Source organism: Lepidochelys kempii, chromosome 2 (assembly GCF_965140265.1).
Source record: "Lepidochelys kempii isolate rLepKem1 chromosome 2, rLepKem1.hap2, whole genome shotgun sequence".
NCBI lineage: Eukaryota > Metazoa > Chordata > Testudines > Cheloniidae > Lepidochelys > Lepidochelys kempii.
Genome location: NC_133257.1, coordinates 103978849 through 103994099, shown reverse-complemented (window position 1 = coordinate 103994099; position 15251 = coordinate 103978849). Strand labels below are relative to the sequence as shown.

The 15251-nt window shown below is 43.3% G+C and overlaps 1 protein-coding gene across 8 annotated transcripts in view; it reads right to left on the bottom strand.

The window, feature by feature from the left end:
- Positions 1-14977, bottom strand: part of ATP9B (ATPase phospholipid transporting 9B (putative)) — a 296321-nt gene extending 281344 nt beyond the window's left edge. For 3 of the 8 annotated variants that reach the window (XM_073331797.1, XM_073331803.1, XM_073331798.1), the window contains exon 1: positions 14760-14974. In XM_073331797.1, the coding sequence (XP_073187898.1) occupies positions 14760-14854 (95 nt within the window). In that variant the 5' untranslated portion in view covers positions 14855-14974. Of the gene's footprint in view, positions 1-13003; positions 13064-14759 lie in introns of all 8 variants that reach the window. The other 5 variants (XM_073331801.1, XM_073331802.1, XM_073331799.1 and 2 more) reach the window with 3 other exon arrangements.
- Between the last annotated feature and the right edge of the window lie 274 nt (positions 14978-15251).

Genomic DNA, 15251 nt, shown 5'->3' with positions numbered 1-15251 from the left:
TATAAACAGGGAGGAAACAGGCCATACATCCCTTTGGTAAATTCCACCCCTTCCCCAAAACTGCTATGGGTCCTAACCCAAGGAAGAGAGTCGCAGCTTTCTGGGGACAATCACAGCTGCATAGTTTGTTCACGGACAGCATCGACTCAACTCGGAAGAAGAAAAGGGCCAAAAAACACAGAGGAGGAATGGGTTAGCACATCCCTCAACACCACTCCCTTATCATTTGTATTATGGGATCGCCTAGAAGCCACAAGAAGTACAGGAGCATAGTGTTGCGCACTTTACAAATGTACAGTAAAAGACAGTCCTGCTCCCTGATAAGTTTACAGAGTAAATTTCCTTAAATCCAAAGTTCAATGACCATACTGCACATAGGCCAAAATCCACTATAATTAGCCATATTTCATGGGGAGGAAGAGGTGAGAAGCACTTCTCTGAGGATATGCAGTCAAAGAATCAACTGTGTGCTTACCAAAACTATATATTTTTAGGGCTTTGGTTTTGTTTTTATGTCATGAGTAATCAGTTTGCATAACCATGTCAAAAGTGTGTTAAAAACAAACTGCTGTTCACCTACTACCACACCTACAAGTGTACAACTCATTTTCCCATCTCTGAAGATATTTATTGACATATCGAGTGGTATCATGATACAGACTTTTCTTTAAAAGAAGATACTTATAACCTATTTCAGAGCATCTGCTGAATTTCTAAGAGGCTGAGATCTTCCCCTCATCCTTATTTTTTACATCCCCATCCTTACATTGCACTAACACGTTGGTTGAAGTGAAATGGACAAGATTCCTTTGCAGCACATTAATATTGTATTTATGCAGCGTAATGGAAAAGGATAGGAGAACCTGATGTGGACCATGCATCAATCCCTCCCATAGATACACACACTGCCTCTAAAAATCTCTTGTTCCCTACAGGCTCAAAGAACAAGATACATGCTTTTTTATCTCTTCCTCCCACTACGGGGCCTGAAATAATACACCATAAAAGCTGACATGACATTATGTATAGAAAAAGTGATTGTATCATTTTTAACAGGTTTTTATTAGTCAGTCAAAATAGGAATTTCCACAGGAAACGTCTGTTTTCAACTACAAACTGAAAAGCTTTTTAGCAACTAAAGAGCAAAGAATTTAGCTGGTCAGGTGAACACTGCCAGTGTGACAGATATGGCAATTTCCTGCAATATTCTGGAGAAAACCTACTGAATTAAGTTAACCCTTACTGAATTTTAAGTATTTTAGGAGTTCATTGTATTAAAAAATGTCAGTAATTTGTATTATTGTGGAATGGTAATATCTGGGAGGAGACCTGATTAATGTAAAACCCTGGGAAATGTCATGAGGATTTTCTCAAACTATGTAAGCTTTTTCAAGTTTAGTGGGTTCTCCAGGAAGTCTCTAGGGAGACGAACATAAATATCAGCTCCTCCAGGTATGCAAGAAGTTAGTCTTTGAAACTTTACAAGGAGGAGTGGACATTTTGTTTGCCGATTACATGAAGACAGATCAAAACCACTCAAACTAGATTAAAGTGACTCTTAGCTTCATGGGTATGCTTGTTCCGAGCCAAAGCAGTAACCACTGAAAACCTGCTTGGCGGGAGTACGAAAGTTGCTTAACTGGCCAGAACCCTTTCTGGAGTTGGGGGATGACCTCTAGTAATATTAGAATGTAGGTAGGTTCTTTTATTGTTTTAATGTTTTCTCTGTAATGTTTTCTTTACCTTAAGAATAAATGTGCTTGCTTAGAAAGAGCTCTGTTGTAACTAAATAGCTGTGGCAGTTACACTGTTTATAGCTAGGAGAAAATCAGAGCAGGCCTGTTTAGGCAATTTGACTTTGCTAGGGAATAACAGCGTAGACAAGGAACTGTGCAGTCTGGGAATACCCTGGTCAGGAAGGAAAATGTCTCCTCCCACGAGAGGTGATGGCTGGGGAGTCAGAAGTCTCTTGCTGGACCATAGAGGGGAAATATAGGTGCAGTTTCCATGAACTGTGACAGTCAGTAAAATCGGACCACATCATCAGGGCACCAGGAAAAACCAGTAGTTCCTTCTCTCTTCTACTGACTGATAATATTCTGTGCACTTCATCACCTCATTCCTGAGAAAGCTACCACACCCTCTATCTTTGAAGGATGACAAATATAATTCCCCCCATTTTATAGATGTGATACCTAAGAGGTTGCACAAAGTCACTTATGAAATACTGGGAATAGAACCCAGGGACCACAGTCTATGCAGGGACTCTCAGAAGACTGGTGTAGCAGAGGAGAAGAAAAGGTAGCTTTAAGCCATGTTTGTCTGTCCTAGAATCTGGGCTGCTCCCAGTCTAAATTAGATTAATAGATTCCAAGGCCAGAAGGGATCACAGTAATTATCTAGTCTAACCTCCTGTATAATACGGGCCATAGAATTGTCCCAAAATAATTCCTAGAGCATATCTTTTAGAAAAACATCCAAAACCCATTATCTGCTCTAATTTAGGTAACCTTTTATGACTGCTAACAGGCTTCTTCTCAGCCCAGAATTTTCAAAGCACCGTGTGTTATGGCCAGTCCTCCTCCTGTCCCTGACAAGTCTCTTCTACCACTGACACACCCCAACACCAGGAACTGCAAGGGGTAGCAGTGAAAGGTTACGTACACCAGTCCTATAATGCCACTGAACTGTGGGAATTCTCCTGGGGGCAGTTCTGTCCATTTTACAGTTCCACAGAAGTTGCATGAAGAGGTTTTAGTAGGGACTAGAAAGTGGCCCCCCTAATATGACAGACCCAAGTTTCATCCATTTAGCCACACTGCCTTTCAAAATAAATATGCCAAATCTATGCATTCAGCTATGCTGTCTAACCACTAGACACTCCTGCCACACCAGGAAGAGAAACCAATATTCCTGGTTCCCAATAGCCTCTGATATTTAATAAGTAGTAGTATAAAATGTGTTGCATCCCCATTTAGCAGCTACTGCACATGAAGCATAACAGCATATATAAGCTACCAGCTACTTTAGTTCAAGTCACAGAGGTTAGTGTTGTAGATCTAAAGGCCCTCAGTTTCAACCAACCTTGTTGGTATGACCCCAGGTGGGGAAGGAGTGTAAATTCCACTTGATGAAATCTGGTCTATCAACTTGCTTCTTAAAAAAAAAAGCTATGCATATACACACACAACACATTAAAAGAACGCTACATTTGCAAAATCCTCAAGCACTCAAAACTTAGGAAATACCAGTGTTAACATTCCACCATATACATTATGATGGTCGTCTTATATGACTGGGGGGCATGGATCAGCGTTCACATCACACTCCCCGTCAGTACCCAGCACAGACTGGGGAAGCTAATGATCCAACCAGCAGACCAAATTTGGTGATGGACCCTGGTCTACATGTCACTTAAGGTGCATTGTACATACGGAGTTTTGACTAACCCAAGTGCACATGAGATTTGCAAAGAAGATGATGATGACCTGATTGTATATAATTGCATTTCAAGACCCCCGGCCTCATTTTGTGCACCGTATGGACAATGAGTAAGTTAGAAGGTTGCAAGAAGAGAATGGGCTCTTGTGTTTATGGCATTAAATTGAGTCCCAGGAAAGAAACACTTTATCATAGAGTCATCATAGAATCTTAGAACTGGAAGGGACCTGAAGAGGTCATCTAGTCCAGTCCCCTGCACTCAAGGCAGGACTAAGTCTTTATCCCTAGTTCTGCCTCAGACTTCACAGGTAACACTAGGCAAGATTAACAGAATGCACCCTCCAGGGGACAGAACTAAAGTAGAACTTAGGGCTTGAGCTTCAGGGCTGTTTCACTGCTGTGTAGACTTCCGGGCTCCAACTGGGCTCCAGGATCCTGTGGGGAGGGTGGGTGGGTGGAAAGTGAGAATACAGAAAGGAATCTGTACAACAAGCATCTTTTTTATACCAGGCTGCAACCAAGTTATTTCCTCTCCTGTATAGCCTCTTTCTGTAGTTTTGGTGGCATTTCACTCTTCTCCACCTTTAATGTTCTTTTAAATAGAAACCATCAGTACCTTATTAAACTTAAGAGTTTATTCTCACAAAAATCAGGAAATTCAGAGTTGAAGTTCCCACATTAACTTTAACTCTGCTCCCTTATGCATTCATATAACAACAGAATTTTTCATTACATAATAACATATCACGTATTAGTCAGCCAATGCAATAAAATGGAAAGTAATAGCTCTTTCCATTACTGTACATGAATCAACATGGCACATTATTACTACAAATGCCATTAAGGTGAATTTTAACAGTGTTCCACCAATTGGACTGAGTAAATTGAATTGCTACTAGAATTTCACATTGCTCCAGATGTTAAATCATGAATAATTTTTAGTGAATGTGGGATCCATGTAATAGCACTGCAGATCTGAATGAGTATGTACTATATTCTTGCCACAGAAGCTGCCTTAGCCCTACTGGAATGTGACTAGTTTGTAGCACTCTTCAATACATAGTCTAACCCATTTGAACAAGTGTTGTGATGAAATAGCCTGACCCTTACTATTATCTTTTCAAGAAAGGTAGTTGGGGGACTTCCTAAAGTCTTTAGTCCCATTTAAATATAATGTTAATGCCCTTTTAGCATCTTACATGCAGAGTTTTGACTAACCCAAGTGCACATGAGATTTGCAAAGAACACCGGTAGACTGATTAACTGGAAGTCACTTACCACCTTCGGTGGGAATTTTAAAAAGATCAAGTCGTCTAGAAGTAGACTGTAAAAGCATCTTCTGTCACTGATGTGTTTAGAGACCATTCATATAGCTTTTTGGGGGACGTGGGGGGGGGGGGGGGTCCCGGCTGAGTTGATCTGTTAGGTGGTTGTTTTGTCTGCCAGATGTTCAGCAATAGGGAAAAATATTGCCATAGGTGCACCAGTCCCATACTTCCTCAGCTTCCTTGTGGTTGTATGGAATGACCCCCTTCCTGTTTGTTCACATCAAACATAACTCTTGCATTGTCAGTAACCACTTGGACTATTTTGTCATGTAAATGAGGAAGAAACTATTTGAGAGCCAAATGGATTACCCTCAATTTGAATACATTCATATGTAGTAGTTTTTACAAGGAGAAGTCTACATTGCCCACGTTACAGCACAGCCGCTGCAGTGCGGCCTGGGCAGTGTAGACATGCTTTAATCGCCAAGGGAGAGCTCTCCCACTGATTAAAAAATACCCCGAACAAGTGGTGGTAGCTTTATCGCCAGGAGCACGGCTCCCGGCGATAAAGCGCTGTCTAAACTGGCGCTTTTCAGCTCTAAAACGTTTGCTGATCAGGGGGTGTATTTTCACACCCCTGAATGACTAAAGTTTTAGCATTGGAAGTGGCAGTGTAGACACAGTCTAAGTGTTTCCAATGACCATGAGTTGTTAGGTTGTTGAAGTGAGTTTTCCATCCCAGGCTGGGCACATATGAAGTGACAGTTGTGGAGAACTAAATGCCACTCCCTTCAGAATGTTGTAGTTTCATGTCCACCACAGGGATAGGAGCAATTTTGGGAGAGTTAGCTTCAACTACGTCTAAATTTGGCAGACAATGTTCTGTCAGTCAACCACTGTAGAGCTCTCATTCTGAGATGAGTATATAAGATTACATATGATGTCAAGGCCATGAGACCCATCAGCCTGAGGAAGAACCTGAGAACCCATCAGCCTGAGAAGAAGGGGCAGGGATTCTCTCGAAATTTGAGAATGGCAGACGGAATCTTGAAGAATGTTTCCTCTGGAAGGAAGGCTCTTCCTGCTTGGGAATACAGAATCATACCAACAAAAGGGACTCTCTGTGTAAGAAGGTGTGATTTCTTCCAAGTCCCAATTTCTCAAAAGCGAACATGTGCAGTCCATGCTGATGGTCAGAGACTTCCGTGAGGAAGTCATCCAAACAGAAGTAAATGTAAATATCCTGTCTCTTCAGATGTTCCGCCATGTTCAAGAGGCCGTTTGTAAAAACATAAGAGGTGATAGAAAGGCCAAAGGGGAGGACACGTAGTGATCCTCCCTGGCCAGTATGTGAAGGTATGATAAGTACATGGAAATATGCATTTTTCACATCAAGAGGTCCAAATCAATCTTAAGTAGACATGGAGGGAATTACAGATGTAAGAGAAATTCAGGAAACTGACCTCTCTGGTGAAAGAGCTGAGCTTTTACAAGTCCCAAATAGTTTGCAGATCTTCCTCTTCTTTTGGGATCAGAAAGTATCTCGAGTAAAATCCCTTTCCTCTGAATATCTCTGGTGCCTTCTTGATGGCCTCTGCTTCCAACAAAAAGCAAACTTTTATTCTTAGTAGGTTTTCATGAGAGGGCAGAGAAGGGACAGGGGTTGGGGGAGGAATGAAGTTGAACTGTATTGAATATCTTCGTGCACTATTTCTAGGATCCACTTGTCTGTGATGATGGTATTCAATTGCTGAAATAATAGGAGAATTGATCTCCAAAGGTGGGGGAGGAAGTAGATTGATCTAAGATTGGTTTGTAGCTCTCGTGTCTCATGACAAAACTGTGGTCTAAAGCCTAGAATAGAAGACGAAATTGTGTCTATTTTTAGGATGAAGCTAAAACTCTGTTGTTGACAATGAGATTGTTCCTGTTGGTAAGGACACCTCTGGCTGAAATACAAAGATGAAGATGAGGAACGATACTGCTGCCTGTTGTAACTGAAGACCAGTGCTACAAACTTTCTCCACTCAAGAAAGGCATCTTGAAATCACCGTGGATAGTTCTCTGAAAAATATCCACTCAATGTGCAGCAGCAGTCAAAAAGCTAATAGAATGTTAGGAACCATTAGGAAAGGGATAGACAGTAAGTCAGAAAATATAACGCCACTACATAAATCTATGGTATGCAGACAAATTGAATACTGCTTGCAGTTCTGGTTACCCCACCTCATAATATAGATACTGAGTATTAGAATTGGAAAAGGTACAGAAAAGGGCATCAAAATTATTAGGGGGATGTAACTGCTTCCACATAAGGGAAGATTTAAAAATAATGGACTACTCAGCTTAGGAGAGACAACTAAGGGGAGATAATGATACAGGTTTATAAAATCATAAATGGTGTGTAGGAAGTGAAAAGGTCATTGTTATTTACCCCTTCACATAACACACAAAGCAGAGGTCACCCAATGAAATTAATAGGGAGCAGGTTTAAAACAAACCAAAGGGAGTACTTCTTCACACAATGCACAGTCAATCTGTGGAACTCATTGCCAAGGGGATGTTGTGAAGGCCAAAACTATAACTTGGTTCAAAAAAGAATTAGATAAATTCATGAAGGACAGGTCCATCATTGGCTATTAGCCAAGATGATCAGGGATGCAACGCCATGCTCTTGGTGTCCCTAAACTTCTGACTGCCAGAAGCTGGAACTGGACGACAGAATGGATCATTTGAGAACTGCCCTGTTCTGTTCATTTCCTTTGAAGTATCTGGCACTAGCCACTGCTAGAAGACTGGATACTGGACTAGATGGACCATTGGTCTGACCCAGCATGGCCATTCTTATTTTCTGATGTTCACAGAATCTGAACAAAAAACAAGTGATTGTAATGTGAAATCAAGGTAATTACGAATGAGGTATTCAAACTCCTGTGAAATTTTTGGTTCAGATTACAATCAGTATGTGTTTTCCTGCAGAATGTTAGGTGCTTATTTACCTTTATTTCCACAAACTGAAGATCACTAAATATTTTTAAAGAAAACTGTCTTGTACAAAGCTTCAGCTTTCATAATGTAATTTACAGGGAGCATTGGGATTTTAAACATTTCTTCGCTTAACACTAAGATCTGCTTTAAAAAGCTGTTAAATAAAAGCTAGATGCATTTATTGTCTCTCTCCCCCAAAAAACTCTGTTCCTGCTGACTGAGTAGTAGATTAACAATTCAATGTATATGAACAAAAGTTAAACATTTATGGTTTTATCATCTTTCTATACTGAACAGTTTTGTCACCACTTGTCAAACCAAAAAGACATGGATAAGCACCCTAATGGCAGATCTATACTTAAAATACTGGTGCACTTGCTACTACACTGACAGTAGAGCTTCTCTCATTGGGGTACTTAATTACCCCCTTTCACGGAGGTGGATTATGTTGACAGGAGAAGCCGTCCCATTGATATAGCGCTGTCTACACCAGCGGTTAGGTCAGTATAACTACATTGCTCAAGTGTACATTTTTCACATCCTGAGCGACAGTTATGCAGATGTAAGTTTATTGCTTAGGCTTGGTCTAAGAAACACAGTATTTCTCAGCAGTCTTGGCTTTCTAAGAATAGTTGTAGTTGAGCAAGAGAGAGAGAGAAAATGAACAGTATCTATCTATTATAGTTTCTCCCATCCCCCCAAAACAATGAACACGATGGCCTTTGTTTATTTTTCACTCAATCATATGAATTTCCAACCAAAATAAGGATATATGAGTCAGCTGACAATACTACAGAATTGTATAGCTAAACTACCTTGACAAACAGAAAACAAAAAATAGATTCTGCCAATTCAATCCTATACTTTATCTTTCTTTCCAATAAAAAGTGAGTCAGACTTTTTTTTTTTAAATACTTCAGGTTTTAAAGATGTAGAGAAGAAATATGCAGGACTTAGTGGTTGGTTTTGCAGCACTGGAGTTTCTGAACTACAATACATGGCACACACATCCCTATTCTAGCACCAGACCACCTTGACACAGACTACGTCAACAGAAAGGACTACTTTTCCTGATAATACAAGTACTGGTAGATCACTAGGGATGCTTTACCAACATCAATGTGGACTGGTCAGGGAAGGTGCATGACACACACATCTTTAAGAACGCAGGACTGTTCAGAAAGTTGCAAGCAGGGACTTTCTTTCCCAATCAGTCGACTACCATTGGGAATGTTGACATGCCAAAAGTGATCTTGGAAAAACCAAGCCTACCCCTTGCTCCAATGGCTCATGAAGCTGTACACCAGCAACTGCAACAAGGAGAGTTTCAACTACAGGCTCAGCAGTTGCAGAATGACAGTTGAATGTGTAGTATAGACCAAGCCAAATATGAATTAAGGTCACATTCATTTTAGGTGAATCTGCTTGACTTTTGTAGGGGTTATGGAAAGTCCAAGCATTCTAGCTAAGCCTTTGGATTTTCAGTTTGACCACGTCTTCAATGGTCACATGCAGAGGGAGAGATATGGATTGGTTTTGGAGCACAAGAGGAAATACTTTCTGGTAGTCTCTTTCCTGATCACCTGGAGCCTGCTCCGGAACAGATCTGGTCAGGAATATTCTGAGAAACAGGGATTTCACAGGAGCTTCTTGGGGCTTCTACCAAACAAACAACCCTGGAGCTGGCAATCCCAGGACACAGAGCTCCAGGACAGCCACTCCATGAGAACAGCCCCAGAGCTTGGAATCCCTTGGCACCAGGGACTGCAATTGGGGAACATCATTGCTGCAAAACCATCCAGAGCCACACTCTTGTGTAGCCAGAGGTGATTAACAGCGCTGCACCCTTACCAGGGCTTCCAGGCTCCATACCACCGGAACTCGAATCCTGGAACAGGCATCCAGAGTCCACAACTACAGGGCAGCTACACCATATGGAGTGTCCTGGCGCCAGGGATCCCAGGGCTTCCACAGTCCATGGCTGTGGGGCAGCCTCACCATGCAGACTAGGGCCAGGGATACATAGGACTTCCAGACACCCAAGCTGCCGGATTCCCACAGCCTGGGGAGTCAGGTGCCTTAGGAGTTTGAAAGACTGGGGGTCCTCAACTCCAGAGCATTCTGCATAGTGGACTGCCCCAGAGCCACAAACCCTGGAAGACTCAGCAGCTGCTGACTGAACTTGACCTGATTCTTTGTCAGTTTCGCTGAGCCTATGAGGGAAGGACAGCAATGAAATTGAGCCAACTGGGTAATTTCACTTGGTATTTAGTGGTGGGTCACAGTGAAACTTAACAGAATCAGTCAATTTCAATCAGCATACTTCCTTTCAGACACACAATGTGGGAAATTTACCTTTTCTGAGAAATTTCAAAACGTCAACATTTCCTGTAAAATTGAAATTCTGAGGTTCAATTATTTCTACTCCTGAGCTGCCACCATCCCCTGCCCAAACCTGCCATAAAAAGAGGAAGGATATAAAAATTAATAGCTGAAATGATTACCCGCATGCCAGGAAAAATGGGAGTCTGAGAAAACTCACCTTCCTGGCACTGTCCAATTCCACCTCATTTTGCATATCCATAAGTCTGCCCTCCAAAGTTGTAGTATAAATATAACCAGTCCTGTACGGCAAACTGAAAATTTAAACTTCTTTGCAGCCCCTTTAAGATAGCTTCTTTAAGGTCATTAACTGATATTCTCAATTTGCCCTGCCAAACCACTTCCTTCCAATAGCAGAAAAGCTCTGATCCTGTATTCAGTTTTGGGAAAAACTAAAACTCTTTAGTATCTGTTTTAAAGTGAAGGACTAATGCCTTGTTTACACAAGGAAATTGTGTTGTCTAGAAATTAGTTAAGTTTGTGTAATCCTCTTGTGTATAAGTTACTTTAGTTTGAGAAGTACCTTATATCAATTTAATTTACACCAATTCCTTAGGGTCCTCAAACATTGCTAAGACCAATGTTCTTCCTCCTACAGTACAAAAGACGATGACTGCAACACACAAAGCAAGGTAAAAGCAGCAGCTCCCTGCTACATTTAGGTACTGTGTCACCAACTGCTCCAGAATATATACAGAATCGTAAGTGACTGAAAGAACAGGAGTATTTGTGGCACCTTAGAGACTAACAAATTTATTAGAGCATAAGCTTTCGTGAGCTACAGCTCACTTCATCGGATGCATTCAGTGGAAAATACAGTGTGGAGATTAATATACACAGAGAACATGAAACAATGGGTGTTACCATACACACTGTAACGAGAGTGATCACTTAAGGTGAGCTATTACCAGCAGGGGAGCGGGGGCGGGGTAAACTTTTGTAGTGATAACCAAGGTAGGCCATTTCCAGCAGTTGACAAGAACCTCTGAGAAACAGTGGGGGGGGTCTAAGGGGGAATAAACATGGAGAAATAGTTTTACTTTGTGTAATGACCCATCCACTCCCAGTCTCTATTCAAGCCTAAGTTAATTGTATCCAGTTTGCAAATTAATTCCAATTCAGCAGTCTCTTGTTGGAGTCTGGTTTTGAAGTCTTTTTGATGAAGAATTGCCATTTTTAGGTCTGTAATCAGAGTGACCAGAGAGATTGAAGTGTTCTCCGACTGGTTTTTAAATGTTATAATTCTTGACATCTGATTTGTGTCCATTTATTCTTTTACGTACAGACTGTCCAGTTTGACCAATGTACATGGCAGAGGGGCATTGCCGGCACATGATGCCATATACCACATTGTTGGATGTGCAGGTGAATGAGCCTCTGATAGCATGGCTGATGTGATTAGGCCCTATGATGGTATCCCCTGAATAGATATGTGGACACAGTTGGCAAGGGGCTTTGTTGCAAGGATAGGTTCCTGGGTTAGTGGTTTTGTTGTGTGGTGTGTGGTTGCTGGTGAGTATTTGCTTCAGGTTGGGGGGCCGTCTGTAAGCAAGGACTGGCCTGTCTCCCAAGATCTGTGAGAGTGATGGGTCGTCCTTCAGGATAGGTTGTAGATCCTTGATGATGCGTTGGAGAGGTTTCAGTTGGGTGGTGAAGGTGATGGCTAGTGGCGTTCTATTCTTTTCTTTGTTGGGCCTGTAGTAGGTGACTTTTGGGTACTCTTCTGGCTCTGTCAATCTGTTTCTTCACTTCCCCAGGTGGGTATTGTAGTTGTAAGAAGGCTTGATAGAGATCTTGTAGGTGTTTGTCTCTGTCTGAGGGGTTGGAGCAAATGCTGTTGTATCGTAGAGCTTGGCTGTAGACAATGGATCGTGTGGTGTGGTCTGGATGAAAGCTGGAGGCATGTAGGTAAGCATAGCGGTCAGTAGGTTTCTGGTATAGGGTGATGTTTATGTGACCATAGCTTATTAGCACCATTGTGTCCAGGAAGTGGATCTCTTGTGTGGACTGGTCCAGGCTGAGGTTGATGTGGGATGGAAATTGTTGAAATCATGGTGGAATTCCTCAAGGGCTTTTTTTCCATGGGTCCAGATGATGATGTCATCAATGTAGCGCAAGTAGAGTAGGGGCGCTAGGGGACGAGAGCTGAGGAAGCGTTGCTCTAACTCAGCCATAAAAATGTTGGCATACTGTGAGGCCATGCGGGTACCCACAGCAGTGCCGCTGATTTGAAGGTATACATTGTCCCCAAATGTGAAATAGTTATGGGTGAGGACAAAGTCACAAAGTTCAGCCACCAAGTCAAGAATTATAACATTCAAAAACCAGTTGGAGAACACTTCAATCTCTTTGGTCACTCGATCACAGACCTAAAAGTGACCATTCTTCAACAAAAAAATTCAAAAACAGACTCCAACGAGAGACTGCTGAATTGGAATTAATTTGCAAACTGGATACAATTAACTTAGGCTTGAATAAAGACTGGGAGTGGATGTGTCATTACACAAAGTAAAACTATTTCCCCATGTTTATTCCCCACACACACACACACACACACTGTTCCTCACAGGTTCTTGTCAACTGCTGGAAATGGCCCACCCTGATTATCACTACAAAAGGTTCTTCCCCCACCCCACCCCGCTCTCCTGCGGGTAATAGCTCAGCTGATCACTCTCGTTACAGTGTGTATGGTAACACCCTTTGTTTCATGTTCTCTGTGTATATTAATCTCCACACTGTATTTTCCACTGAATGCATCCAATGAAGTGAGCTGTAGCTCACGAAAGCTTATGCTCTAATAAATTTGTTAGTCTCTAAGGTGCCACAAATACTCCTGTTCTTCTTGCGGATACAGACTAACATGGCTGCTACTCTGAAACCTGTCATAAGTGACTGAGTTCAGGCCCTAATAGGTTAAATAAAACCTTTTTGTTCATCAAGTCCTTAGAGCAACACTGTATCTTCATTCTGAGTTATCCACATTCCTATAAAATAAACCAAGCTCGAATTAGAACAGCCACACTGCAAAATAACACTCAAAATGCACAGAGTGATTATGTTAGTAACTGACAAGTTGTGTTAACTCAAGATATACTCCATACACCAAAGGTATATCTACACTGCAGCTAGGAGCAAGCCTCCTAACCAGGCAGACAGACTCATATTAGCAGGGCTTGAGCTAGCATGCTAAAAATAGCAGTGTGGACATTGCAGCTTAGATGGAACTCAGGCTCTCAAGCCCGGGGTCAGGTGGGCTTGAGAGCCTAAGCTCCAGCTCAAACCATAGCATCCACATTGCTATTTTTATTATGCTAGCTCAGGCCCAATTAGCATGAGCATGTCTACCTGGGCTGTGAGGTCTGATTTCAGATGCCGTGTAGACATACCTCTACAGGTTAGCCAAGTCAAGTTAAAAAGCACTACCACATTCAAATTAAGATGTGTCATGCATGGACAGGACTCAAATTTGGAACTAAAATCAAGTTCTAACTCAAGTTAATTATGCCACAAAGACAAGCCCTTCCTGACTTGCTGAAGGTCGCAATGCAAGCCAGGGGCAGAGCAGGGAAGAGAAGCCACATTCCTGAACTAGCCATGACACAGTGCTCCATCATGTTTTAATAAATATTTCTGTCTTTATTTTAAGTAAAAATAACACAAGTATGCCCTGATCCTGCAAATACTTAAGCATGTGCTAAGTTTTGTGCAAATGAGCAATTTCATCGATGTCACATAAAACTGAGCACATGCACAAGGGAATGCAAGATTAAAGCCACCTTCTCTGCAGCTCACACTACAATGTAAGGCTCTTTGAATTGCTATATAAAAATAGTAAAGGTACATGGTTAAGACAAAAAAGGCATTATGTATACATTGCGTGGTAGATTAGCGAAACAGACTTCTTTAAAATCTTATTTACTTTGCACTATTTATGCTACTTGTTCATTTTTTTTTTTTTTTAATTTTTCAGCTCAGGCAATGAAAATAGGCTCTCTGTGCCACTGCTGATGATGAAAGTAACCAGCGTTCACATTTAAAACCAAATACATAGTTATCAACTTTTTTTAAATGAAAGTTAGATCACATTTCAGATACCACAACGGCTTCCTAACCCTCATGCCCAACTTCATGGCTTCACAATCTCCCCTGACCGCTGTGCAGATCAACGGAAAACAGGACAAATGGACCCACTTACTGTGGGAATAATGACACTGCCTATGGATGATGGGGCAGACAAAGCTTCCTTTGTCAAACACAGGAACGACAGGACTGAGACTCCTCTCCACAGCCCCTTACACTAGGCTTACAGGACACCTGAGGCGTCCCTCACCCTCTCCTCCCCTCCCTCGGAACCCCTCTGACTCGACCCCCCCAGCCGCGCTGAGAACTGGAGCAGTGACCTCACACACACCTCCCCTGAAACCCTCACTCCCCCACCCCCAGGCCAGCAGGGAGACTCCCCCACCCCCAGACATACACAGCCGATGGGAGGCCTGGCAGTGCCCGGGGCCGCCACCCACCCCCACGCTTCACCCCTGCCCCACAGGGAGCGGAAAGAGGGGATCCCAGCCCCGTGGAGGAGCCTGCGAGGTGGGGCGGGTCTCGCCAGGCCGGGGCCCCTCCCATCCCCATCGCCACGGAGCTCAGGGGTTCCCTTCCACGCCCAGCCCCAGCCCGTACCGGTTGTGCCTCTGCGCGGCGGGGACGCTAGTGTAATAGGCCGCTCGCCGCTGGGTGCTGCGTGGCACCGGGTGCAGCGGGATGTGGTCCGCCATCTTGCCCGCCCGGAACCGGCTCCCGTCCGTGAACCGTCACCCGACGTCACCCTGCCGCGCAAACATCACGCGCGAGGGACTGCCGGAGACACCTGACGTCACCCGCAGCTGATGGGAAGGGGCGCTGCTCGGCGCGGCTGGCATAGAAACAAGTGGGAGGGGCTTCTGCGGCTGCCCCACCCACTTGCCCGTAAAACGCGCGCGCTCCCGCGCTCGTTCTCCAGTTCCCAGCGCGTGCGGGTGGAATGGGGGTGTCCTGTCGGGGGCGGGGGGGAAAGGCTGACGCAGGGATTTGTGGCGGTGCGCATGGGAGGGAGGAAAAGCAGAGGGGCGGATAGAGGCTGGCTGCGGGGCTGCAGTGTTGCCTGGGGAGGGGACTGTGCACGAGGTGGTGGCT